A 27,054-nucleotide genomic window follows, 5' to 3' on the forward strand; every position below is an offset into this window, starting at 1 on the left:
ACAAGACGGTACAATACAAAAATTAAGATGGTAAGTGGTGATCGATTTCGATTGGACACTCCAATCATCATCAGACCTAATTGGCGAATGTTTTAAATATATATATATGAATTTGAACGGATGGTGTTTTTGGTCTCTAGGGACCTCAAAACGAAAAAATAAATCGGTCCCGGGTCCAGGTCTCACCATGAGTACTACGGTAATAGCTTATTCCCTATAGGGGAAATTCGCTAAAAATGTTTATTTTTAGATGGACTACATTTTGTATATTTAGCCTTTTCCTGTATCTCTAATAATAAAATCACTATAGCCAAAAATACAGGATATATGCCGCTATTTTCCAATATGGCGGCCGTAGCTCAGCTTCAATTTTACGGGACTTTTAGTATGTTCAAAAGGAAGGTACACCGGTACACCGGTACACCCAACATCTTTACCTAATTCCCCGCTTGTGCTAACTTTTTTAGGTTTATGGAATTTTTCGCTTATTTTTACTGCACTAAAAGGGAATTTTACGTTTTTTATCGTGTTTTGTGCACCAGTTAACCTAAAATGATCCAAAACAATATTCTTAACGTGGGTCGTTGCGTAATTTGTTGAACGGATTGTTCTATAAGTTCTAAAAGGCAACTTGAAGTTTTCTTAGTACGCAGGGTTTGTCTTAGCGAACTTCCTATCTAGGGAATATTACCATTGACTTTAAAACACTATTTATATTATGATGTAGTGTTATATAGTCAATGATATTAAGTTTAATAACACGCTTCAGTATTAACAATGAAATGGTATTAAAGCATTCTTATTATTGTGTTGGCAACACTACATCCCATTTCAATTTCATTCCACTCACTATTCCATTCCAATTCCACTACCACTACATTACCAACCTTACCATTGTTGATTGTTGCTTAGTTTTTAGTTTTTTGTTCATCGTTATTGTTGTGTTGTGCTGGGTTGTATATTCAAGTTCAAGTTGTCTGTCACTGTCAGTTAGTTCTACCATTCTACTAGGTAGTTGGTTGTCTATTTTCAACTTCCGAACTTGGAAATTGGAATAATTATTTTGGAAGCGTTGTTGAAGTTGTAGGTTATGTTTTAATTGTTTACTGTAAACTTAACTTAGGCGTTGGTTAGGAATGAATAAATATGATCATTGACTATATAACACTAGTGTTATATAGTCAATGATATGATGCACGTTACCTAATAGCCTAGGCCTAGGCCAAATTAAGTTATTTGTTTGAAGTAATTGCTGTGTAATATTTAACACTAAATGTAGTATTTTACTATGTAAAACCTGCAATTTTATGGTTAAGGCTTTAAACTTTTAACTTTAAACTACTGAGAGGTTGTATCCTAATATCTCTATGGATAACAGTTAGGCTAGCCTAGTTGTGGGTACACTTCCATATCTGTTGGCACAAACAACCGAATGAAAATATCAATCGATATATCGATGGTTCGATATATCGTTTGGTTAGTTAGGTAAGGTTAACCCTAACTTAAGTTAGTTGTATTTGTCTTAAAGGCTACCTGATAAATCTTTTGTCCTACTACACTACAACAGGGAATTGAAAATGTCTTGTAGAAGACAAAAAGAAGAGTTCAATGCTTCTCTGGACCGAATCAGAAAAGAAACAGAGATTCAAAGGGTGGCGTTTCAGTCAGTTCTACTTGATAATTCTGCTTCTAGAAGGTATTGCCAACTTAAGTTAAGATTATCAATAAAACCGTCTAAACTGATAATTTCTAATTCTTTAATTTGCCCCTGCCCAGAAAAAACTGCATAAGGTTAAAAACTGCATAGTCTGTCTGCCAATTGGCTATCATACCCTATGGTTTCAGGGTTTTAAAATCAAAACATTTCATGGATAAGTTAAGTTACCTACCGTACTGAAACAATATTTGGAATTATTTAAGTAGGCTAAATGGATAAACTTTGATCTAGCCTATCCACACCCATTGTATTATTGATCGTTACAATCCAAAAGTTAGGTACGGTAACTTAAAAAGTGTAGGTTTTGGATCTAGTTTAAAGATTAGTTACTTGATAGAATAACTTAATAGGTATTGTTTGATGTTTTGATGGAGTCGGATATCAAAGTTTCACCCTACTTAGGATGTGGGTCCTAGTAATCTTTTGATTGTTTATCTGGATGCTTAATTTATTATATTTTGTTTTCATGAATTTCCCCCCTATAGGGAGAAAGTAGCTTAACTGTAGGTGGACCATAGATAAGACCTAAACCCTGTACGATTTTAATGTTCCATTTTGTATAAATGTTAATGCCCTATGTAACTGTACATATACATACATAGGTACCACACATGTATAAGTTTAGCCTATAGTTTACGCTATTTGTCAGTGAACCTGTTAGCTTGAGCAATTGTAATCCGATTTGGATTAAATTTGGTATGAATGAGTTCACGAACCAGCAAGATCAGGTAGGCCTAATGGGAGCAGTAGCGGTTCCAAGGAGGGGGGCTATCACTTAGTGGCTAAACCCTTCCCCCCATTGGAGCCTGAAAATATAAATTTAAACATAGGCCTACATTTTGTCATCAAAATGTCACGGAGTGTTTTGGACACAGTTAAACACTAAACATTTAAATAGTCAATAACCAGAAGCTTTAAATACCCCCGCCGCAGCAAACCTGCAGACTAAGCAAATTTCCATTTGTCTGATTGGATTTACACTAAAGTGTCTTCTTACAAATATCACATTTATTTCTATTTAAATAGAATTAGTTTAATAAGTACTTAGGATTGCTGCAACAGGAAGGGTAAAAAAGTGTTTTTGTTGTAAAATCTTTAGTTTAGTTTAGTAAGAAATGAATGTATTATTTCCAAATTTGATCAAAATATGTTTATTAACAAGCAAACTGCAACAGTTGACTTATTCTCCTTAAGAATAACATGGGGATTTTAAATTTACAATATTTTTGAATTTTCTCCGTAACCATTAGGCGCATTTAACTCTTCAATATTCTAAATTATTTGTTTTTCTTTAGCTCTACAATATGGTTTGTGTTTTTTTTACCCCATAAAACCCCCCATAAACTCCCGTTCCCATAGTCCAATCATGCTGGTTCGTGAACTCGTTCCAATAAATTTAGGTTTACACGTTTGTACCAAATTTTATAAAAATAGGATCATCTTTGCTCGAGTTATTGTGCTAAAAGACACATATAGGCTATATATGAATTTGAACCAACAATCACATAAGCCCAATAAGTTGGTTGTTATAACAATAAGTTTTACCAATAAGCATTGTTATACCAATAAATTGGTCTTATGTGATTGTTGATTTGAACGGATGGTGTTTTTTTTTGCCTCTTGTGACCTCAAAACAAAAAAGTAAGTCGGTCCCGAGTCCAGGTCTTACCATGAGTACTGCGGTAATAGCTTATTCCCTATCATGGGAGATTCGCTAAAATAGCAAATTGGGGGAGAGGATCCCTCACCCCACCCCCTCCTGGTGTGGAAAACCCCGCTAGCTACGCTCCCCTTTAACAATGTCCTAGAAAGGCCACTGAATGGGAGTCAGATTGGGATCGGGATAAACAAGATTACCTACCCAATAAGTTTTTAACTTTTAAAAATTAGGGTCTTTTTCCAAAGTCAGATATAATAATTTGACCAAATTTGGCAAATATTTATTCTAAAATCCCGTACGTAAGCTTAATCCGTTAAACTTTATTTAATTTTAATGGGATACATCTGAAATGTTTAAGAAAATAGTTTAGTGTAAATCTGATGAGGCAAATGGATATTCACTTAGTCTGTAGGTTTGGTGCGGTGTGGGTGTTTTATTAAAATTAAAATGGGGATATTAGTTAAGTTTTAATAAGATTGTTATTTACAGAGAGGAGCTAATACTTAAGATTCAAAACTTCATTTTGAAAATTGTGAAATGTGCAGCGAACGATGAAATACCATCCATAAAAGTGAACCGGAGATTTCAATGGAAAGACTCTGAATTCAATGAAAGGTACAGCTATTTGCTAAGTTAGGTCTATTATCTTACTTGGATACTTGTCTTCTTTATCTTTGACCGTGGTTACGGATAGATAGCTTCAAATTTTATAATACTATACAATAAAACATGTTGTAGGCCTTAAACAATAAGAATAATTGAAAAAATTAATAATCTTTGCGAAGGATATAGAATCAAGAAGTTTTTTCACCATGGTTACAATGTCTAGCATTTTGTTAAATTAACCTTTAAATTTCAACGTTTTATTAGGAAACAAGCTAACAAGCACAGATTATAGAGTAAGTCTGTGATATAAGCATGCCTAAATCAAAATTAAAAGCAAATATTTTAAAAAAATTTCTAAAACTTAATAGCCTATAGGCTATACGTTTTTAGGAATTGTCAGTCGATTTTTAAGAAAATCCAAAATGTAGAAAGTTATAGTATCTAAAAGTGAATGTATTATGTAGGTACTTTGACTAATTTAATACAATTAAATTGTGCACATAATGTTGACTGTGTAGTGTATATTTATTACTGAATAACTTCACATAAACATAAATAAAAACAACAACAAATAATTAACTGATCAGCTGGATTAAATAGGGACAGTCTTTGGAAATATGTATCAACTCTCCCCGCCTAAATTTCACATTTTAGAAGCTGATCGATATGCATCCTCCACACAGTTCCGTCTTCCATTTTGACTTGGTATAAGAGGGTACCTTCTCTTCCAATGATAGTTCCAAAGCTCCATTTCCGTTTAGGACTTGAGTAGTCTCTAGCCTGTACACTGTCCCCCACTTGAAATTGTCTGCGCACAGCCATTGCACTTCTTGCTGACTTGTTACATTGAGGAAGCAATAATCCTAAGTGCGTTCTTATCTCTCTTCCATACATTAAACTGTAAGCATTTGACCCGGTTGAGTTAGGGGATTGACGAAGTTGCATGAGAAGCCTATATAATTTAAGATCTAGTTTACCTCCTTCTTCTTCCATTGCCTTTAATGATTTCTTTATTGTTTGAACATATCGTTCGGCTTGCCCGTTCGAGGAAGGATGGTACGGTGCAGTAGTTTTGTGCACCACACCATTAGCAGACAAGAACTGTCGGAATGCGCTAGAAGTAAACTGACTCCCATTGTCTGATACTAGAACTAAAGGTAGACCGAATGTAGCAAAAGTTTTCCGAAGTTCCCTGATACACCATTCTGTAGATGTGTTTTTAGTTGGGATCACTTCAATCCATTTGGTAAATGCGTCTACAATAATGAAATACCATTGTTCTTGCATTGGGCCAGCAAAGTCTATGTGTACTCTTTCCCAAGGTCCCTGAGGAGTCAGCCATGGATGATTGAGTTCTTTAGCAGGTTGGTTTTGTTTCAAGCGGCATTGTTTACAGGTGCGTACCAGTTGTTCAATGTCCTTGTCGATGTTTCTCCATGTGCAATAGCTTCTAGCAAGAGCTTTCATTTTATCCATACCTAGATGTCCAACGTGTAGTTCTTGAAGCACAGCATGGTGAAGAACTTCTGGTATTATTACCCTATTACCCTTAAATATACATCCATCTTGCAGCGTCAATTCATTGTCATGAAAACCCAGATGTTCAACAGACTCCCCTGTCTGAAGGGCACGTAGCACTGATTGTAGGAACTTGTCTTCAGCAGTTTTTCTAGATATGATTTGACTGTCTACTAGAAACGAGTCCAGCTGGCTGATTTGATATAGACTACAGTCATCCACATGATTGATTGAAGTGTGTTCAGTTGGGAATCATGATAAAAAATCAACATTCGCATGGTCTGTAGTTTTCCTGTATTCGATTTGATAGTTGAATCCAGATAAGAAGTGTGCGTAATTGAACAGCCTCGTTGCTGAGATTGATGGCAAAGTCTTGTTTGGATGAAATATTGATACTAACGGTTTGTGATCAGTCACTAGAATGAACTTACGTCCGTAACAATAGGGGAAAAACTTTTTGAGGCCCCAGTATATACCTGTTGCTTTTTTGTCAATCTGACTGTATTTTTGTTCACATTTAGTCAGAGTACGTGAAGCAAAACTAATAGGCCTTTCAGTTCCATCACTGTATCTGTGAGAGAGAATGGCCCCAAGGCCCACCGGTGACGCGTCTGTTGCAAGTACTAAGGGAAGATCTGCATCATAGTGAACAAGTACATTGTCACTAGTTATCTCTGATTTGACTTTCTGGAAACTCTCTTCACATTTAGTTGTCCATATATACTTTTTCCCATTCCGTAGCAGTTCATTAAGTGGGTAAAGGATTGTGGCCAAACTTTTAATGAACAGTATATAGTATTAGCCAGGTATAGTATTAGCCAGTATATAGTATTTATAGTAGTTAGCCAATCCCAGGAACTTTCTCAATTCATTTACATTTTCTGGCTGTTTGCTGTTCATGATGGCAGAAATTTTTTCCTTTGTTTTGTGTAGTCCCTGAGCATCAATGGTGTATCCCAAATATTGGATACTTGTTTGAAAGAATTTGCACTTGTCTCTGTTTAGTCTTAAGTTTTTGGATCTCATTCGCTCTAGTACAGTCCGTAGTCTGGTTAGTAGCTCTTCTTCTGTCTTACCTTGAATAATGATGTCATCGAAAAAGCACTGTACACCAGGAATCCCCTGTAAGGTTTTGTCCATAAACTGCTGCCAAAGGGAAGGTGCTACTTTGACTCCAAACATTAAGCGATTTACTTTGTACATCCCTTTATGCGTGCTAAGTGTTTGCATATGAGCACTTTCTTCATCCATCCTCATATGAAGGTAGGCATTAGAAATGTCCAATGTGCAAAATAGTTTGCCTCCATTCATTTGGGTGTAAATGTCCTCAATTCTAGGAATAGGATAGTTTTCATCCTTGATCAATTTGTTCACTGTGACTTTGTAATCAGCACAAATGCGCACTTGACCATTTGGCTTGACAACAGGCACGATGGGGGTACCCCAGTCTGAGTGATCTACTTTGGTTATTATTCCACATTCTTCTAGTCTCTTGAGTTCCTTTTCAATTTCACTCCTTAGAGAATATGGCACTTGTCTTGGCTTCACAAATATCGGTTTTGTGTCATCCATGACCCTTGATTGTCCTAAATGATCAGGTATGACTCCAATTTTTCCATCGAATACATCACTAAAGTCGCTCAACATGCTTCCTAGACTTGATGTCTGATTCATTTCTAGACTTTTTATTTCACCCCAATCTAATTTGACTTCCCTAAGCCAATCTCTACCAAATATTGCATCGACATTTTGTTCGATCAAAAATAGTTTTCCGACAAATCTTTGCGTTTTGTACATGCAATTCACAAACGTTACACCTCTTGGCTTAATAGTTTCCCCTGTGTATGTACGAAGTTCAACGTTGGTTGAAAATAGCCTACCTTTTGTGGAATTGACAACTTCTTAAAGTCTTTGTAGGACATAGTGCTGAGGGCTGCACCCGTGTCTAGTTCCATTGGTACTGTTTTGCCCTCAATCTTCATGTTTACGATAAATTTGTCATTGCTTCTACTGTTGATAACATTAATGTGAAACTCATTCTCACTACTTTCTTCAGTTTCATATTCTGTTTGATGATTTCTGTACTTTGTTTGCATCTGCCTTTTTGTTTGCATGCATAGGCCCTACACTTGCAATGTGTCCCACTTTGTTACACCTTCGACACGTTGCTTCCTGAAAACGACACTCATGTGCCCGATGAGATGGTGAACCGCAGCGATAGCATTTTCCTTTGAGCTTTTCAAAAGCTGTTTTGAAATTAGGGCTGAAATTAGGGCTGTTCGGTGAGGATTTTAGTTGTGTTGGCTTAACACTTTTTTCGTTATTATTTTTATACTTAATCTGATTCAATTCACTTTGTTCCAACATATTATGGCTTACAGTCTTCCTACTTTCTGATTTTGCAAGTTCCATTACTGAAGCAATGTTCCCTAAATCTTGATACATTCGTTTTTCACGATCTTGTAATAGTTTAGTTCGAATGTCTACGTCTTTCAACCCCCGGATAAACTGTAGTTTTAGAAATAGATCTGCAACAGATTTACCACAGCAACAATGAAATTCACAATTTACAGTCATCTTCTTAAGAGCAACTGAAAACTCATTCACTGTTTCATGTTCCATTTGATTCCGCGAAATAAATTTCTGTTGTAAAGCCCATTGGCTTGGCTGAGGATCCACGAATTCTTTCAAGAGCTGCACTAAGTCATCATATTGTTTGTCCAAAGGGTCCTCAGGAGTACAAACATCATAGAGTTGTTGATGTAGTTGAGGTGTTAGGGCATGTATAGTAGTGTATATACTTTACCTTTATTATCAGGTTCTTGGTTATTTAGATACAAAAATACTTCCAGTCTTCGTATGAAGTTTGTGATAGTTTCTTCGGGGTGATATGGTGTGAAATTAATTCTCCCTGATGTGTTACATAAATGTGTACTGGGTGATGAAGATGAAGAGGTGTTAGAGTTTTTCTGTTCAACAGCTAGCATCATTTCTTGAAGTGTAGTTCTAATCTGTAAATATTCATCTTCCATACTGCATCTGCATTCAATTTCTCTACTAAGCTCATCCAAATCTGTGCATGAATCTATTTCATCTTGTATTTGTTTGTACTTTGTCCAGTATTCGGTAACAGTTTTGAGCTTTACATTTAGTTCTGTCGCCGTTGGGTTGTCTTTTAATAATCTGTTTGCTCGTGTAAATTGGCCTTTGACCACCGTTCTTGCTTTGATTAGTTTCTGTCGTGTCTGTTCTTCAGTCATTTTGTTTTTCTCGTCGCCAATATTATGTACTTTGACTAATTTAATACAATTAAATTGTGCACATAATGTTGACTGTGTAGTGTATATTTATTACTGAATAACTTCACATAAACATAAATAAAAACAACAACAAATAATTAACTGATCAGCTGGATTAAATAGGGACAGTCTTTGGAAATATGTATCAGAATGTAATAGCCCATAAATACATGGAAACGTTTTATATTGAACAAGGAAAAATTATTAATACATTTTTAAAACAATTACATCAAACCAAAAACACTCAAATAAGTAAACAAGTCAATTTTAAGTTAAACACTTATTTGATCATCAGGGGATGATATAAAGACTAGTTGAGAAATATTACTTCTCCAACACTAACACTCCTTAACTAACCCTTTACCCCTTTACCCAGTACAAATAACTGCACCAACGCTTGATTCTGAGGGCCATGAACACCTTTTGTCTTCATTTCTGGTAACTTACAACAAAGTTTTCAGACTGATGCATATATACAGCTTCTGATGTTCATTAAAACGGTCTAATCATGGTCTTAAACAGTCATCAAGGATGCCAATAGGATCTACAAAATACTCTTCTCTTAAAAGCCCTTAAAAAGCATAAGAGTAATTCTTTATTTAAAAAAAATTCTGATGGCCTACCTCCTTCCCGGTAAGTTACACAAGTTATAATTAATTGTCCTCTTTTTTGATGAAGGGTCTCTGGGAACCCTACCAATACCTGCTATTATTTTAGTGGGACAAATTAAATTGTTATAGGTAGTGTGTAAGACATTAACTAGTGTTGTCTGACACTTGATTATGTGCCTTAGAGGAATGTACATACCTTGGCTTAAAGCTTGTGACAATTAAAACACTAAACCCAAAGTTGCAATTAAAACTATTAGTTGACAGGAGCTACTTGACTTCTTGGTCATTACTTATTTGATTTCAGATTATCTTTAAAACCAAGGAATGAAACATCTTGTCAACATATTAAATTTACAAGTCACGAAAGAAGATTTGTGATAATATGCTGCCTCTTGCGTTCAATTCATCGTTTGCTTTTGTCAAGAAGTTCGGTGACTAAGAGGTAATTTTTTTTCTTTTTAAGAGCTAGAAACTGTACCCACTGAGGTCTACTGATCTTTAACCCAGGTTATCACTGTTATCGGTAATTAACATCAAAACAAATTAGACCGTCCTCATAGATTTTTGTTTAGGCCTAGTTTTATTTCGGTACAAGGGGGTTGGGTTCAAATCCCGGCACATCGACAAAACAATATGGGCTCAGTCTGCTTTCCTTTTTAAGCGTTTAATCTCTCATTGACTTCAATCAAAATTCAAAATGCCACTGGTATAGAAAGAAAAACCAACAGAATCGAGGGGTCCCAGATCATTGAGCTTTAAATAAAAATTGTTGCTGGTCTCAGTTATTAACAAAGCTTTACTGGTACTTAATATAATTTGTTATTTATTCACCCTTTCCTCATCCTCACCTTAAGCAATGAGCAATGCCCTATGTTGTATGTAGGCCCTATGCTAATCTCAGCAAGTAAGTTAAGAAAATTACAGAGGAAAAGCTCAAATGTTAGTAAATTGTTCTTCTATTATCTATAAAATCAATGCATCAATTCATTTTTAATAGATATTTTGTAAAGGAGAAAGTTTCAAAATTCTAAAGAAACTAACTAAACTAACCAACCTACATGTTACAGGCTCTGGATATAAAGGAAGATAAAAAAAGAAAAATGAAAGGATTTTAAAAAAAATAGTTGTTAGGGCAGGAGTCACAACAGTTATGTTGTGGGTTCAGATCATGGTGGCCGTCACTAAACATCATCGGTATTGATCACTCTGGTACTGTGCCACCTCACTCCTTGCTTTGCTGGATACGTTTCACACACTGGCTGTGACTGATGTGGACGGGCAAATGCAAGGGCAAAATAGATGGACAACATCTGTGCTTTAGTGTGTTTATATGAAGTATTTGTTTATGAGTTCTGTAATCGTTGATCTGTAGCAAGCTTAAAGCTAGTAGCACTTACTTGACAGAAGCAGAGCCCGGTGCGGTTTCGTGAAACAATTTCCACTGGTCCAGCAAAAACATTAATCACATCTCATCTTATGGGAGTAAGTACACCTACCAACTCTCTTGGAAGCGCAGTTCAGAACTTCTTCTCCAATCCACTTAGTTCTTTGTTTCGGTGCCTCGTGCCTCCGTCAGGTTGCTAGGTGGACAGAAGTGCAACAGCAGAAATTTTGAAAAATGGTCAGACGATGATGGTCTTTGTGCATTTTCAGGACCTCTTGTGTGTTTTACAATCCTCTTGGGTGATCTTGTCCTAGTTCCAACTAAACTAAATTTTGCAAGAGCTTCCAATGCTATTGTCGTACTAGGGAAGCAGCAGGGAATGTTTTGCTGGCAGCCAGACATCTGGCAACACAGCAGTGGTAGATATCTGTAATCAGCCACAAGCTTTACTGTGTTATATTACGATGGATTGTGTGTAGAGAGTTCTGGTTGTACTATGAGAGAACAGAGCTGTTTGGCAGCCAGACATCAGTCAACACAGCAGTGCTGAACATATGTGATGTGCTACATGCTTTACTGTGTTAATATGATGGAGTTGTGTGTAGAGAGTTGTACTATGTGAGAACCATGGGCGTCGCCTCCATAGGGGACATGGGGGACGCATCCCCCTCAATATTTGAAAAGTCAGTTTTGTCTCCCATCCCAAATTTTAAAAGGAATTTTAAAATTCATACAGAAATGCGTCTTCACCTGATTGATCGCTGCCAGCAAGCAAGGTGCTCGCTCCGCTGTGTGATTTGGAAGCGTACGAAATGGTGTGGTGGTGGAGGGGTGTTCCGATCCACGATCCTCGAGTTGCACTGGATGCCTAGACGCTTGTCTTTAATGTCTTCTCGCGTCGCGTATCAGTCAGACTTTCAGTCCGTTCCGTCACCGTCAGTCGGCAGTGGTTGATACCACGATTACTAGGAAAATACGTAATCGTGGTTGATACTACATTTAGATGTAGTATCAACCACATATGATTTAGAACACGTATTATGAACCACATGTGATTTAGATGTAGGCCTACGTTAACCTTCTTCTCCTCGTGTGCTGTATCTGTCGGTAGTATCGGTTATAGTTCTTTTAGGTTAGTTGATACTTTTAGGAAGAATTGATACTTGAACCTTGAACTGTTTATTGTCAAATGAAGCGAGCAAAAGGCCAAAACAAATTGTTTATATAAAAAACCTGCTTGTAAAAATGTAAGATTGTGGGTTTAAATATTAGTGTTCAAACGTCATTGAATTCGATACTATACATGTTGTGATAGATCTAAGAAATAGAGAAAAACGTAAGGTTAAAAAAAAAAAACATATCTACTTGCTTGCATGGCATATAACAGGTGAAATGGAAGGTTTTAGGACAATTGGGCACAGTTATAGCCGTTAGAAATGGCTTTATAGTGTCACCATACGGCTTTTGGAAGATATGGCTTCGTAGTCTACAGTAGGCCTATGTTTTGAAATTCATGAATGCAAGTTCGTCATAGTTTGATTTTTAAAATGTCTACTTGCTCATGACAAAGACAAATAACAGGTGAAACGGGAGGTTTTTGGACAGTTGGACACAGATATATAGACATTAATAATGGCTTTAGAAAGTCAGTAAACAGCTTTTGTGAGAACGGCGGTAGCCTACAATATTTTTTGAGATTTATGAATGAGTGTGATCGTCTTAGTTAGTTTTAAAAATGTCTACTTATTCATGACAAATAAAGGGAGAAATGGAAGGTTTTGCACACAGTTCTAGACGTTAAAACTGGCTGTATAAAGTCATCAAACGGCTTTTAGGAGGATATGGCTGTAGTCTGCAGCAAGTTTTTAAACTCATTAATGCAATCGTCATAGTTTAATTTTTAAACTGTCTATTTGCTCATGACAAACAACAGGTGAAATGGGAGTTTATGGACAATTGGGCACAGTTTTTGGTGTTAAAAATGGCTTTAGAAAGTCACCAAACTGCTTTGAAAATTACAAATTTTTCCGGGACCCCCCGCCTTGTTGGGGGGTGCTCCACACCCCCAAGCCCCCCGGTAGACCCCCCTTCCTACATTTGTCCCCCTCAATCTTTTGATGCTGACGACGCCAATGGTGAGAACAGAGCTGTTTGGCAGCCAGACATCAGTCAACACAGCAATGCTGGACATATATGTGATCTGCTACAGGCTTTACTGTGTTAATATGATGGATTTGTGTGTAGAGAGTTGTACTATGAGAGGACAGAGATGTTTGGCAGCTAGACATCAGTCAACACAGTAGTGCTGGACATATGTGATCTGCTACATGTTTTTACTGTGTTAATATGATGGATTTGTGTGTAGAGAGTTGTACTATGAGAGGACAGAGCTGTTTGGCAGCCAGACATCAGTCAACACAGCAGTGCTGGACATATGTGATCTGCTACATGTTTTTACTGTGTTAATATGATGGATTTGTGTGTAGAGAGTTGTACTATGAGAGGACAGAGCTGTTTGGCAGCCAGACATCAGTCAACACAGCAGTGCTGGACATATGTGATCTGCTACATGTTTTTACTGTGTTAATATGATGGATTTGTGTGTAGAGAGTTGTACTATGAGAGGACAGAGATGTTTGGCAGCTAGACATCAGTCAACACAGCAGTGCTGGACATATGTGATCTGCTACATGTTTTTACTGTGTTAATATGATGGATTTGTGTGTAGAGAGTTGTACTATGAGAGGACAGAGATGTTTGGCAGCCAGACATCAGTCAACACAGCAGTGCTGGACATATGTGATCTGCTACATGTTTTTACTCTGTTAATATGATGGATTTGTGTGTAGAGAGTTGTACTATGAGAGGACAGAGATGTTTGGCAGCCAGACATCAGTCAACACAGCAGTCCTGGACATATGTGATCTGCTACATGCTTGACTGTGTTAATATGATGGATTTGTGTGTAGAGAGTTGTACTATGAGAGGACAGAGATGTTTGGCAGCCAGACATCAGTCAACACAGCAGTGCTGGACATATGTGATCTGCTACATGTTTTTACTCTGTTAATATGATGGATTTGTGTGTAGAGAGTTGTACTATGAGAGGACAGAGCTGTTTGGCAGCCAGACATCAGTCAACACAGCAGTGCTGGACATATGTGATCTGCTACATTTTTTTACTCTGTTAATATGATGGATTTGTGTGTAGAGAGTTGTACTATGAGAGGACAGAGCTGTTTGGCAGCCAGACAACTGTAAACACAGCAGTGCTGGACATATGTGATCTACTGCAAGCTTCTTTGTGGGAGCTGCGAGTATTGTCAACCTCCAAGGGACTTGTGGCTGGCAACCTAACAATCGTTACTGCTGATAGAGAGGTCATAGACTTCTCTAAACCTGGAGGTACTATCATGTGTAAAATGTTATTAACTTTAGTTAAACGACCCAGTTCATGTAAGGTATTAGATTAGCCCTACGTTGGTTTATATTTCATTGTATAAACACTGTATGAGCATAACAATTGTCTTTATACCACTTGGTTGAGTGCAGTAGTGATGTGACGAGTCGAGTACTTTCCCAACTTGAGTCAATTTGACTCGATACCGTAACTACTCGAGTCAGTACTCGAGTACTGGACTCGATTCCGACCTGTATAGCACCCTCTGTTGACTCGTAGCTGCAAATTCTGGAAATGAATCTTGTCTTGACTCGAGTTCCTTTACTCAAGGCAGAAGTCAGACATACTTGGGTCGAAATCGTTTTACTCTGTCTGTCCGTGTAGATTTAAGAGATGAGAGCGAGATTGGTTATTCATCTCACATTGAGTTCATATTTAATCATGGATTTTATTGGTTATTATAAAACATTGTTGTATTAACGAAAGAGATTAATAACAAACTGTATCTTGACTCAAGTAAGCCATTTACTCAAGCGCTATGTACTCGTAGCGGCAGTTCTAGTAAGCTTTAGTTCACGAGTAATAGTACTCGAGTATCGCCAATTTGGTATCGAGTTGACTCGATACTTCATTGGACTCGACTCGTCACATCACTAGAGTGCAGTGGCATGATTGGCCACTGATAAGGAAGGGGGTGCAAACCATTTGGAAGGATTTGGAGTTGTTAATATTATCCATATAAATTGTATCAGTTTATCAAAATATCCTCTAAAAGTGACCCCCCCAAACCCCCCCTGATAAGTTACGGACACTGGCTATCCATTCCTCAATTTTGTACGGGCAACGGGCAATATAAAATAAAAGTAAAGTTTACATTTTGGTCTAAAACAAATAAATATTTTTCCATGGAAATCTGTTTTACATAGCTTTCTAATTTAGCTTATATAAAACTAAATGTATGAATTTTGTAAAATCACTTCAGCTTGAACAGTTTACTACGTACTGATGGAATTGCAAGCTAGCTACTTTAAAATTTTTAGCCAAGGCTGTGAAACAAATCAGAATGCTAATCCTAATGTCCTCAGAACCTCAGCTTTAGCGCTCAGTTAGTCGGCTGTGGAGTACGTTGGAGCAGTATGGAATGCATCGTCACATGCAAAAAGGGTTGACTTTGGAGTCAATGACATGGCTCGGATTGTAACTGGGTGTTTGAAACCAACCCCAATACACAAACTCTATCATATCATAGGTATCGCCCCTCCATCAATCCGACGTGATGTCGCTGCCGACGCAGAAAGGGCTAAGCAAGAGACGACCCTCGTCATCCACTACACGGCCACCAACCTGCAGTGCGACGGCTTCGGTCCAGAAAGAGCTTTTTACTACGGATACGTGTCCTGGATGGATCACTCTCAAGCAATCGGGTGGCAAGGTGGGAGGCCACGTTGACTAACCCTCCCATACCAGCCAGGGAGGAACTGGCTCCTGGAGGAGGCCTGCATTACACGTTGTAGAAGACCCTAAATCGAATCAGGGTCGATGTACCAAAATGCAAGACAAACATGCAGAAATGGGGTTCTCTTACCAGACTAAGAAAACATCTTGTGTGCGTGTGGTGCTGTTCAGGCTCTGGCCATCTGCTGATCTGTCCACGCCTATACCAGACTTGCACATTAGATGATATTTTACAAGCAAATGACAAAGCCATATCGGTAGCTAATTTTTTGAAAAGAGAAGTCTGATTTCCGGACACGGAAAGTTAGTAATTAATGAAATTATAAGGAGCGTAGACAGACACAAGTTTAAATCTTCACACACATTCAGTACCAGCACTCCAGCAGAGGCTACCCATAAGCTGTAGTAAGTTATACTACATTCAAACATTCAATGCTTTGGCCTATATATCAGAGATATAGTTGGTAATATTTTACAGTTGTTTCATTTTCTAACATTATAACCTAATTGTTTCCTAGGAGTATTGGTGCCACAAGACGTGAATGGAATATTAAAGATTAAATCCTCTGCCAAATTCATTCTTATCGTTGAAAAAGATGCTGCATTTCAAAAGCTGTTGGATGATGGTGCTCATGTGAGGTTAGGACCCTGCATTATTATCACAGTAAGTAATTTATTTTAAAATATCTCCTTCAATAGTATTGATTAACTTTTAATGTTATCTCCTATTCTTCACTGGAAGTATAAAGGGCTAAAATGTCTTTGGTCTTGAGAGGAATTTTTTCAGGACCCGTTTGACTTTTTTCACTTTGACCGTAGAGACTCGCTATTCCAAACTAAGTGGGACTGAACCCTGTTCAGATTAGCTGGAAATTTAAATAAGCTGGTATAATAATTATAATGTACAGACACTGAAATGGTCACGATCACAATTGACGTTTGCGTAGCTGCGATGGCAAAATATTTAGGTGTTATGGCTGCAATCACATAAGATGCAATAATTAAATAAATTTTTACCGGTTCAATATCCTTTGCAGTACTGGTACGTTGGTCACTGGTCGATGGTTTAGGGTTGTTTGCAACCTCAGGGTTTTTAGGTTCGTGCTTGGAACTCTCTTTTATTACCAATTTCCTTGCTAATAGCCTATTTTAATTTGAAACTTTTTTTATGATAATAAAGTTAGCCTTTGATTTGTTTTTTTACTAAATAATTTTCTATCGAATTTGGATAAGATTGTTCTAAAACAAAAGTCTTTACTTGAATCAAGAATATAAATTTTAACAGCTAGGAGGCTACTCGATCCACCTCAGAATTAGGCTAATGTTCTCAAATTGTCCAACACTTAAATAGAATTGTCTGTAATAATAAGATGGAGATTACCAAATTTCTTCCAAGTTTCCACATTTCTTCTTGTTTAAACTATTTGAAATAATTAGACTATTGGTTTAGCTTTTCACTTTTTACTAGAAAATATTATAATATAAAAATCATACAAACTAGTTTTTACACTTTCATCAGGCTAGTTCATGGTAGAAGAAGGAAATCCAGTTGTTACCTAACACATGTTTTTCAGCAACAATGTCTTCTAGGTCTTCAAGGTTTTCTAGATCTTGAAGTTCACTTTTAGTCACTCAGGCCAATTAATATTATATGAAATTTAATTTGGGTAAATTACTTTTTGAGATTTGGTTTAGATATATATAATTATTTTTACTTTAGCTTGTGTTTGAAATAGGCTTAATTGACTGGTAATAGGCTGTTTATATATTATTTAATTATACAAAATTTTATGAACTGTTGCAATATCCCCGCAGAAACTGAATATTACATGTAATATGAGGTTTCGATACACAGTGAACTAAATTTTGATTTGAAATGTGAACATTTAATAAAAGAAGACTTAACTATTAATGAAGAACGATGGGTAGAACATGGTTATTGAAATACAAATACTTAATCAACACAATTATTGAATCATGAACAATATAACAACAAAATTATAACAATTAATAACATTAAAGATAGGAGAAAGGAAAAGGAAGTACTATTGTTTATATATTGGGAACAATGGGGAATATGAATTTCTCATCACTATTATTATAGTTCATATGAGTAATTGTTCCTTAACGTCTTTTCTCACTTCACACTTTTCTTAATTAAGTTAATATTTCATTACACTGCAGAGCGTCTATTTTTTGTTTTTAATTTACATATTTCTTCTGGTATATAATTCACTTTGTGGAGTGTCTATTTTATTTACATTTAACTATTTACATGGGTTTATGGTCTCTCTACACATACTTTTCATTTATGTTTCTTCAATTTAAAATTTTCTTCAAATACACTATTATTCTTCATACACATACTTTTGATTATTAAACTTGTATCTTCGGTTGAGGAGGAATATATCTTTTTTAGTGCTGAAATGTGGTATGGTCCAAATGTCTTCTTGTCATCTAGAGTGTTTACATTATAAGTTGAATGTCATAAAATTGTACTGATCTTGAATGCGCCTTCGTAGACTTCCTGTATTTTTACTCATATTTAAGTTAGGATTGTAATAGTTTGTTTTTATATCATTATTAATACTATCATAATTATCTTCATAATATTTATCATCATTATTTTCGTTCTCAATGCTTCGCCTTGGGCTTTGCTCAAATACAAAATTGCAATTTATACCTTCAACAGATACCTCTCCGAACTTCAAAGTAATATTATTATTATTAATCTTCAATTTAATAACTTTTTCTTTAAAATTCATCTCAAACTGCCATATATTTAATACATCATTCCCAATTATTAAATTCCTAACTAAGTTTGGTATGAGTAAAACTTGTAGTTGAGTTTCTTCATTTTCTATCATTACAGGTAACATTATGATTTTAGTTATGCGCTTAGATCGATCTCCTGTAGCGGTTTTAATATGTGTATTTGTAATTGGCAATTCTTCAAAATGACCTATGTGGTGCTTATTTTCTAGGAACCATTTTTCCGATATACATGTTACATTAGAGCCGGTGTCAATTAGGGCATTTATCTTCGATTTATTAATTTTAACACTAATTTCTGGAAAATCAATTTGTTTAATCTCGTGGGAATCATTAATTGATTCATCTTCTTCACTTAATAAAAATTCTCTGTCACAACAGATAACATCAGTTTCATAACAATTATTTAATTCATTATATACATTTGGCCTTATTTTTCCGAGGGGATTTTCTTGCACTGAAGAGACAATTGAGGGAATATTATTTTGAGGGGAACTAGTGTGTAGGCCATTTTTGCTCTCAGTGCTCTTTAGTTTAAATCCGACTTATGTGGTTGGTCGGTTTTATCGATTATGGAGGTACAGACTTGTCGTTGTTCTGGGGTCATATAATTGGGTTCAGTTCGGTTTCCGTTCCTACTGGGATAATTATTTGAATTTTGTGGAAATCTGCCTTGTGGGTAAGGGAACCAGTTTTGTTGGTTTGGCCGGTTGTTGTATTGTTGGTTGTGGTTGTATGGTCGATTGTTTTGTTGATACTTCATGTCATATCTTGGTTGGTATGCATTTTGGTTGATGTTATTAGAGCGGTCAGGATATCTGTTTTGTGGTTGTGTGTTATAGTTGGGCCTTGGTTCATTTCGGTTTGTCGCTGGTGTATTGTGTGATGGGGGATGGTTTTGTTTATTCCGGCGATTTCCGTCTTTTATATCTTCACGCTGGAGGATCGATTCAAATGCAAATATTGTGTTGGCATTCTGTACTATGCGGGCATCTTGTATTAGTTCACTGAAGTGATCGCTTAACAATGTAATAATTTCTTCATCGGTCAAAGGTGGGGACATTGATTTCATCGTTATGACTCTCTCTATGAAGTATTCTGAGCGGGTCAGTTTTCCTCCAGGACGGTACCTCTCGTTTTCCAATCTATGTCGAATTCCACGCTGTACTGATTGGCTCCAAAATTTCATGAGAAACATGCTCTCAAACTCATCCCATGTATTAATATTACTTTTGATAAGAGAAAACCATCGTGAAGCGCTCCCTTCTAAACTCATCTCTATCGTATCGATTAGGAATTCTTTAGGGTCGGTTGTGGGACTCTGGCGAACCAAATTGCGACAGTAATATTTTTGTAGTTTGTTTAAGAACTCTTTGGGGTTGTGTGCTCGTCCAGTGAATTTAGGTACGTCTGAGTCAACATTAGTTCCGCTACCACAAGATACATAAATGTTAGGGGTGAATATACTCTGCTTAACAGTGGCTTCGTTTTGTAGAGATTCAATCTTGTTATGATGTTCACTTAGTGTTGTTTTCATGTTTTCTATTAATTCAATGTTTTGTTCAACTCTGTCTTGATTTGCTTTAATCTGTGGTTCTAGTTGTTCTTGAATCCGTTGGGTATTTTCACTTACTGTGTGTCTGAGTTGTTTATGTTGTGTTTCATATGTTTCCTGAATTTGACTTTGAATATTATTTAAATTAGTATTCATAGTCTGGCTCATCTCTTCCCTAATAATTTTATTTTGGGTATGGACTAAGCCATTTACTTCAGTTTTATGGGCATTTAGATCTGCTATCAGGTCCATTTTTAGATTATAGGAGCTTTCGGCAATTTGGGTAACTAATTTAGATTCAATTGATTTCATTTTCTCTGATTGTTTTTGTTGATTTTCCTTCACATAGTTTAATTCCAATTGTAGTTTATTTTGTGATTCAGTGATAGATTCAATTTTGGTATCAAGGATTTTATAGTGGGTCTTTATTTCATCTTTAATGCTGGTTTCCAACGATATCATTTTATTATCCAAAGATTGGAATAGCGTTTGAATTTGGGTCATAAAGTCGGGTTTCGGGTCGGATAGTTGAGTGACGGTGCTTGTTGTAGCATGTTGAGAAGCTCGCTGTGATTGATCGTCATGAAACTGTGTTGTGATTGGCTGTTGTGTTTCTGTTGCCGTCGTAAGGAACGTAGGCCTATCAGCTGTCATATTCATTCCCATCATTCCTTGTTCATCGTTCACCGGGACGTTGGTTTGGTGTTGGTCGGTAAAATTTGTTTGCTTTGCGGCTACGGCTACAATTTCCGATCGCGATGACTCGGAATCGTGGAATGATTGCTCGTCGAAGGATTTGTTTTCTGCTTCTGAGTGTGTTTGTTGTGATAATGTTTCAGGGCTTCTCGCTGTTAGTGTGCATGATTCATCTTCACTAATATCGCTGGTGTTAGTGTTTGTGTGAATTTCAATGTTGTTGTCGTCTTGATTATTATCGTCACTATCCCCGCTATTTTCGACAAGTTTCCTAGAGAGTTTAGGGTTTGGGCGTAAATTGTATTGACTCGTCATCTTGGATATCTTTAACTAACAGGTTACTGATAGGCTATAATTATGAAAGGGGAAACAGGTGGGGAATCTTAACTTAGATACCTTAATAATAGTACAACACTCTTATAGGCTATTCTTAGTTTAACCTAAAAATCGCTATTTCAAACACATGAGCTAGGCCTACTTGTATTATTAGCAAGGTTTGGTTGATAAGAGAGCCTCACTCGTTGCGGCGCCAATTGCAACCTCAGGGTTTTTAGGTTCGTGCTTGGAACTCTCTTTTATTACCAATTTCCTTGCTAATAGCCTATTTTAATTTGAAACTTTTTTTATGATAATAAAGTTAGCCTTTGATTTGTTTTTTTACTAAATAATTTTCTATCGAATTTGGATAAGATTGTTCTAAAACAAAAGTCTTTACTTGAATCAAGAATATAAATTTTAACAGCTAGGAGGCTACTCGATCCACCTCAGAATTAGGCTAATGTTCTCAAATTGTCCAACACTTAAATAGAATTGTCTGTAATAATAAGATGGAGATTACCAAATTTCTTCCAAGTTTCCACATTTCTTCTTGTTTAAACTATTTGAAATAATTAGACTATTGGTTTAGCTTTTCACTTTTTACTAGAAAATATTATAATATAAAAATCATACAAACTAGTTTTTACACTTTCATCAGGCTAGTTCATGGTAGAAGAAGGAAATCCAGTTGTTACCTAACACATGTTTTTCAGCAACAATGTCTTCTAGGTCTTCAAGGTTTTCTAGATCTTGAAGTTCACTTTTAGTCACTCAGGCCAATTAATATTATATGAAATTTAATTTGGGTAAATTACTTTTTGAGATTTGGTTTAGATATATATAATTATTTTTACTTTAGCTTGTGTTTGAAATAGGCTTAATTGACTGGTAATAGGCTGTTTATATATTATTTAATTATACAAAATTTTATGAACTGTTGCATGTTAACCCTTATATTGTGGCTGGACTTCTTTGACCTTAGTCAGACAAAGATTATTCTTTTGCAAAAAGTGAGCAGTTGGTAAACCTATTACTGATGAACGAAATAATACAAACAGCCCTACAATGCCCACTCAGCTGTTTAGGTTATGTTGTGGTAATTCTAACAACGCAATCTTGTGTTTGTTTATCTCATCAGGTGTGTTTGTAGTGATGATTTTGAAATCAGTACGCATGGGTGTCCGGGTCAAGACGGTTTTACGGTATATTATTTCATAATTTATTTAGGGTATATTGATCTCCTTCCTCCTTAATTTTTTTTTATTTGAATAAGAAAAAACACAAATTTTACTATCAAATGTTAAACCCCAGGGCAAAGGAGAGCCTGATATCAACACAAGATTGTTTGTCTGCCGACTCAGTCGGGAACTGGCAATCCCAGGGTTGATTTTGGTAGATGCAGACCCTTACGGTATTGAGATCATGTGCACCTACCGTTTTGGATCATTGGTAAGTTGGCAACAACTAATTATTAACTTATAGCTGTAGGCTTAGACATTTAAAAAATGCAAATAGAAGATAGTTGAATGAGCCACTGAATTATTGCGCTACACCCTGAAATCATATTACTGTATCAATAAGTTGTTGTTACTGTACCATGATAGTTTGTGTGACATAAAACACACATTAATTTATACTGTTTACAGCAAGTTGTCCTTTCAGTTTGGTTTGGTTGTAATGCTAACATGATTTAAATCAGTAGTTTACGTCTGTGTGCGTTGTTTGTGGCTCAACTCAACTACCTCCATTGTTGGTCTAAAACTGGCTACAACTTGAGGAAGGGATTGGAATGTCTAGTTCTACCTTTAGTCAAAGCAAGTGGACTGTCTGAAATGAAATGTCTATTTTACAAACCCATAATATAATGAATTGGGATTTCTAAAGTCTACCAGTTTGCATTTTGCAGTATTGAGAAGCAGGCAAACCCTGTATGGATTGTTTTTCTTTGTAGCCTATATGTAATATGACAAAGAACAAAAAATAATGTTATTCAAATATATTCTATATTTTTCTCAAAGTTATATATTGAAACAATAAATAAATATTGTTGTTATTATTGTGTATGAAACATTCAAGGATTATTTTATGAAGTAGTACCTGGGGACCTAGCTTTGCTCGGGAAAAATTATTAGTATACTCTAAGAGTAATCTTTGGTTAATGCCATCTCTCTAAAACATATTGTTTTGCAGTCTATTTAACTTCTGTTAAAATAATAATATTGTAGTGGACTTTGTTATGTGAGCAAAATTTATAATTCTAATGACGTATGTCTGTATAGGTACAACAATATGATCTTTTTAATCACGAACAACATGGCTTTCGGAAAAATAAATCCACTACCACTGCTTTAATAAGTTTTGTTGAATCAATCATAGAATCGTTAGATAAGCAAGAGAAAGTCACCGGAATTTTTATGGACTTATCCAAAGCGTTTGACAGTATTTCCCACCCAAAAATGATTGACAAACTTAATAGTCTAGGAATCAGGAATTCATATTTAAAATGGTTTGAATCATACCTAACTGATAGAGAACAATATGTAGAAGTATCAAGAACTGAGAAAAATCAAGTCATTAAATTTCAGTCTACATCAGAAAAAGTTAAATATGGAGTACCCCAAGGGTCAATACTTGGACCATTATTATTTATCTGCTACATAAGTGATATGCTGAATTGCCTAAGTAAATTAAACTCTATCAAAAATCAGCTCTGTTTGTACGCCGATGATTCAAACCTTATAATGTCTGCAAAAACTGGTATAGAATTAGAAATTCACTCCTTTGTGGAGTTAGCAAAAATTAAAGATTTCTTTATTACTCACGATTTAAATTTGAACACTCAAAAGACTAACTGCATATCATTTTGCACTAAACAAAGACAAATTAAAGAGGAAATAAATATTTACATAGATAGTGAAGAAATTATGCAAGTTGAAAATACTAAATTTCTTGGCCTTATCATTGATAGAAATCTAAGTTGGGATCTGCACGTGGATAATGTCTTAAAGAAAATTAACTTAGGAATCTATGCCATCAGAAGACTGTATTATCTCTGCGATACGAATGTATTAAAAAGTGTTTATTTTGCCAATGTTCAATCCCATGTTTCTTATGGGATCTGTGTCTACGGTGGAACATCTGCTCAAAATTTGACAAATATACTAATTGGACAGAAAAGAGCATTAAGGGCCATATTAAACTTTAAGAACAATGAATCTGTCAAAACTTTCTTTACTAAATTTGAAATTTTGACTGTTTACAGCTTATACATTTTAGAATGCATAATGTTTGTAAAAAATAATATAAATAGTTTTATTACAAATAAAGATATCCACAGCTATAACACTAGGAATAAAAATAAAGTAGTATTACCAAATCATAAATTAGAATTGTTCAAAAGAAAAACTTCATACAACGGTATCAGATTCCTAAATCACATACCAGATCACATAAGAAGCATGCAGGATGATACAGGTTTCAAAGTGAAATTGAAAGAATTTTTGATACAGAGGGCACTTTATTCATTTGATGACTTTTTAAGTTTAGAACAGACTAGCTGTACCCGCGGGCTTTGCCCCGTTTAACTTCTTAATTTTCAAGATGATCTCGTTCGCATGGCTCAATCACGTCCTGGTTGAAGTTCGTTCGCTACGCTCACTCACCTTTAGGTTGGAGCTCGTTTGCTGCGCTCACTTGCCTTCAGGTTAGCTCGTTCGCTACGCTAACTCGTCTCCAGGTTGAAGTTCGTTCGCTACGCTCACTCACCTTTTGGTTGCAAATTAGCTGTTGTCATAAATTAAAATAAATAATAGTGCTGCACCCTGTTAGTAATCCTTGTAACTTTAATGCTATTGAACATCATAGAACAGAACCAACTTGTATAATTGAAACAGCTGTTAAGATTCATTTATTCCTTTTAAATATGAAAAATCATAAGGCTAACATGGGAAACTTCAGAGCCACTGGGGCGGAGCCCGAGAGTCCGATCAGAATAAAAACAACTTAGTTTTCCTATTTAATGCCTAAAGAATCAATGTACCAAATTTCAGCCTCCTAGGTAAATGGGAAGTGGGAGAATTAGTGATGAGTGTGTCAGTGAGTCAGTGAGGGCTTTGCCTTTTATAAGTATAGATAATAGATCTTAAAATTCAGACCAACCATTGCAACCTGGAGTAGTGTGATCAATACTGTCCTACTAATAATTTTGATTGTAGCCTACCTATTCATGTAATTATTTTTATGTTAATTGTTTGACACTATTCATGTAAACATGTATTTACAAATATGAATAAAGATCTTTTGATTTGATTTGATTTGATACAACTGTTTTAATTGTTTTTTTTTTCAACCAACACACCCAAAAACATTAAATAGAAAAATAAGAAGTGAAAAATGAGGAAGGATCGTATTTCCTTATAACTAACATAAAATTAAAATAAGCAAGCAGTTGGAGTAACTTTTAACAGGCACCTTTGTTTTGCCTAGCTGCTTAGAAGCTAGCATCTAAGGTGAAGCTTCATGCTCTAGTTTCCAAGTTTAATGAGCCAAAATTTCAATAAACCACTTTTGGCTGTTCAATTCAATTTTTTGTGTGTTATCCCCATTAGTATTTTATGAAATGGTCAATATTATGTTATAGTGCACAAATTCTTCAGGTTTTATTCAAATAACTAAAAGTCAAATGCAAAACTTATTACAATACAGTGGTATACAGTTCTCAATTTCAATTTTGTTCATTTATCAGACCATGATCCAACACTCGGCAGAGCTAGCTGCACCAGAACTGCGTTGGGTCGGACTTCATCCAACTGATATTCAACGCTTGGCAATACCAACTGTGCCTCTAACGAGCCTGGACTTTGCCAAAGCCAGGGAGCTCAGCCGTCGACCGTACATCGTACAAGACGAACAGCTCTTAGAACAGGTGGGATCTAGGTATCTCATACTGCAGTAAATTGAAAACCATCTCGAACATTCAACTCATGTCCTCTGGGTGTGCCACTGTATGTGGTGTCAGTGGCAGTAGAGTCGTTCTGGGTGGTGTCTTGTTCCGTTCTGGATCACGTAGCAAGGCTAGAGTCTCGTGGGTTCAGAGGAAGTCAGTCGGTCGGAAACCACAGACATCCCTTCTCTTTCTAGTACAGATTAACTTTCTTTTTACATGTAGAAGGCCTTGTTCAAGGCAAGCCTTGAAGTGGTCGTATGGGTCTCTTGAAGTACTCATCTGGTACTTTTGTTTGAACTTTAAAATTAAAACATATTTTGCATTAAAAATAGTTTCTTAGGTAGACGGTTGAGCATATTGTTAAATTTAAATAACCTACCCCTGTTATAAGAGGCTTCAATCATACAGATTACAAGTAACATAAAGGTAGGAGAATTAATTTACACACGAATGAAGGTTTTTTTAAAGTTGATAATCAATAAGGATTGTGAGTCCTTAATTTTAAGACAAGTTTTAACAGCCCCAATATTTATTGAGAATTTTTGTTCATGGTCCCAGGGAGCTCAGCTCTAGACTAGAACCATTTTCACATTATTTTAGGCTAGGCCTAGAGAGTGGCAACAATACTACTTGGATAAAATCCATCGGTGATAGGCAGGATGTTAAGAATGTTAAGATTGTATTAAATGGTCTTTATAACACAGGAGTGTGGCCCCACTTGTATGCATAACAGCTTCTTTTGTCGGAACAGTTGTGAGCAGTGAACTAAATTATTTAAAATATAAAACCAAACCACTTGTAAAGTATTAATTAATTGTTGATGCATTTTTTTCTTTTTCCTGTTATAGGTTAACTGGTTGTTGGAAAATGGCAGAAAGAGTGAGATAGAAAACCTTACAGCCTGCTCTCAAACTTTTCTCACCGACATGTTCCTGCCTCATAAGATAACAGCTAGGAACGTTATTTAGTTAGTTTAGTTCCCTATAATATTTGACATCATTTGAATGTCTTAAAAAAAAAGATATTTTATAAAGTGTTGCACACTTTTTGACACATTTCCTACTGTACTGAACTATTGCTCTAATTGATTGTTAATCATGTTTCCTTTTTAGTTGTTA

The 27,054-nt window shown here is 35.9% G+C and overlaps 1 protein-coding gene across 1 annotated transcript; it reads left to right on the forward strand.

Annotated features, from left to right (window-relative positions):
• The first annotated feature begins 1,055 nt into the window (after nucleotides 1-1,055).
• Nucleotides 1,056-27,054, forward strand: LOC129000108 (meiotic recombination protein SPO11-like). The gene is made up of 9 exons (XM_054427005.1): nucleotides 1,056-1,083; nucleotides 1,529-1,696; nucleotides 3,867-3,992; nucleotides 9,716-9,853; nucleotides 14,007-14,200; nucleotides 16,169-16,314; nucleotides 22,303-22,440; nucleotides 25,736-25,915; nucleotides 26,785-27,054. The coding sequence occupies exons 2-9, from the start codon at nucleotides 1,578-1,580 to the stop codon at nucleotides 26,902-26,904; spliced, it is 1,161 nt and encodes a 386-aa protein (XP_054282980.1). The 5' UTR covers nucleotides 1,056-1,083; nucleotides 1,529-1,577; the 3' UTR covers nucleotides 26,905-27,054.

This window comes from Macrosteles quadrilineatus, unplaced genomic scaffold, assembly GCF_028750875.1.
Source record: "Macrosteles quadrilineatus isolate MER2022 unplaced genomic scaffold, UCM_ALF_1.0 Scaffold_8__2_contigs__length_117827958, whole genome shotgun sequence".
NCBI lineage: Eukaryota > Metazoa > Arthropoda > Insecta > Hemiptera > Cicadellidae > Macrosteles > Macrosteles quadrilineatus.

Coding starts and splice junctions, on each gene's coding strand:
- LOC129000108 (XM_054427005.1), top strand. CDS start 1,578: ATGTCTTGTAGAAGACAAAAAGAAGAGTTCAATGCTTCTCTGGACCGA. Junction 3,993..9,715: donor GACTCTGAATTCAATGAAAG/GTACAGCTATTT, acceptor ATTTGATTTCAG/ATTATCTTTAAAACCAAGGA. Junction 9,854..14,006: donor AGAAGTTCGGTGACTAAGAG/GTAATTTTTTTT, acceptor ATTTGTGTGTAG/AGAGTTGTACTATGAGAGGA.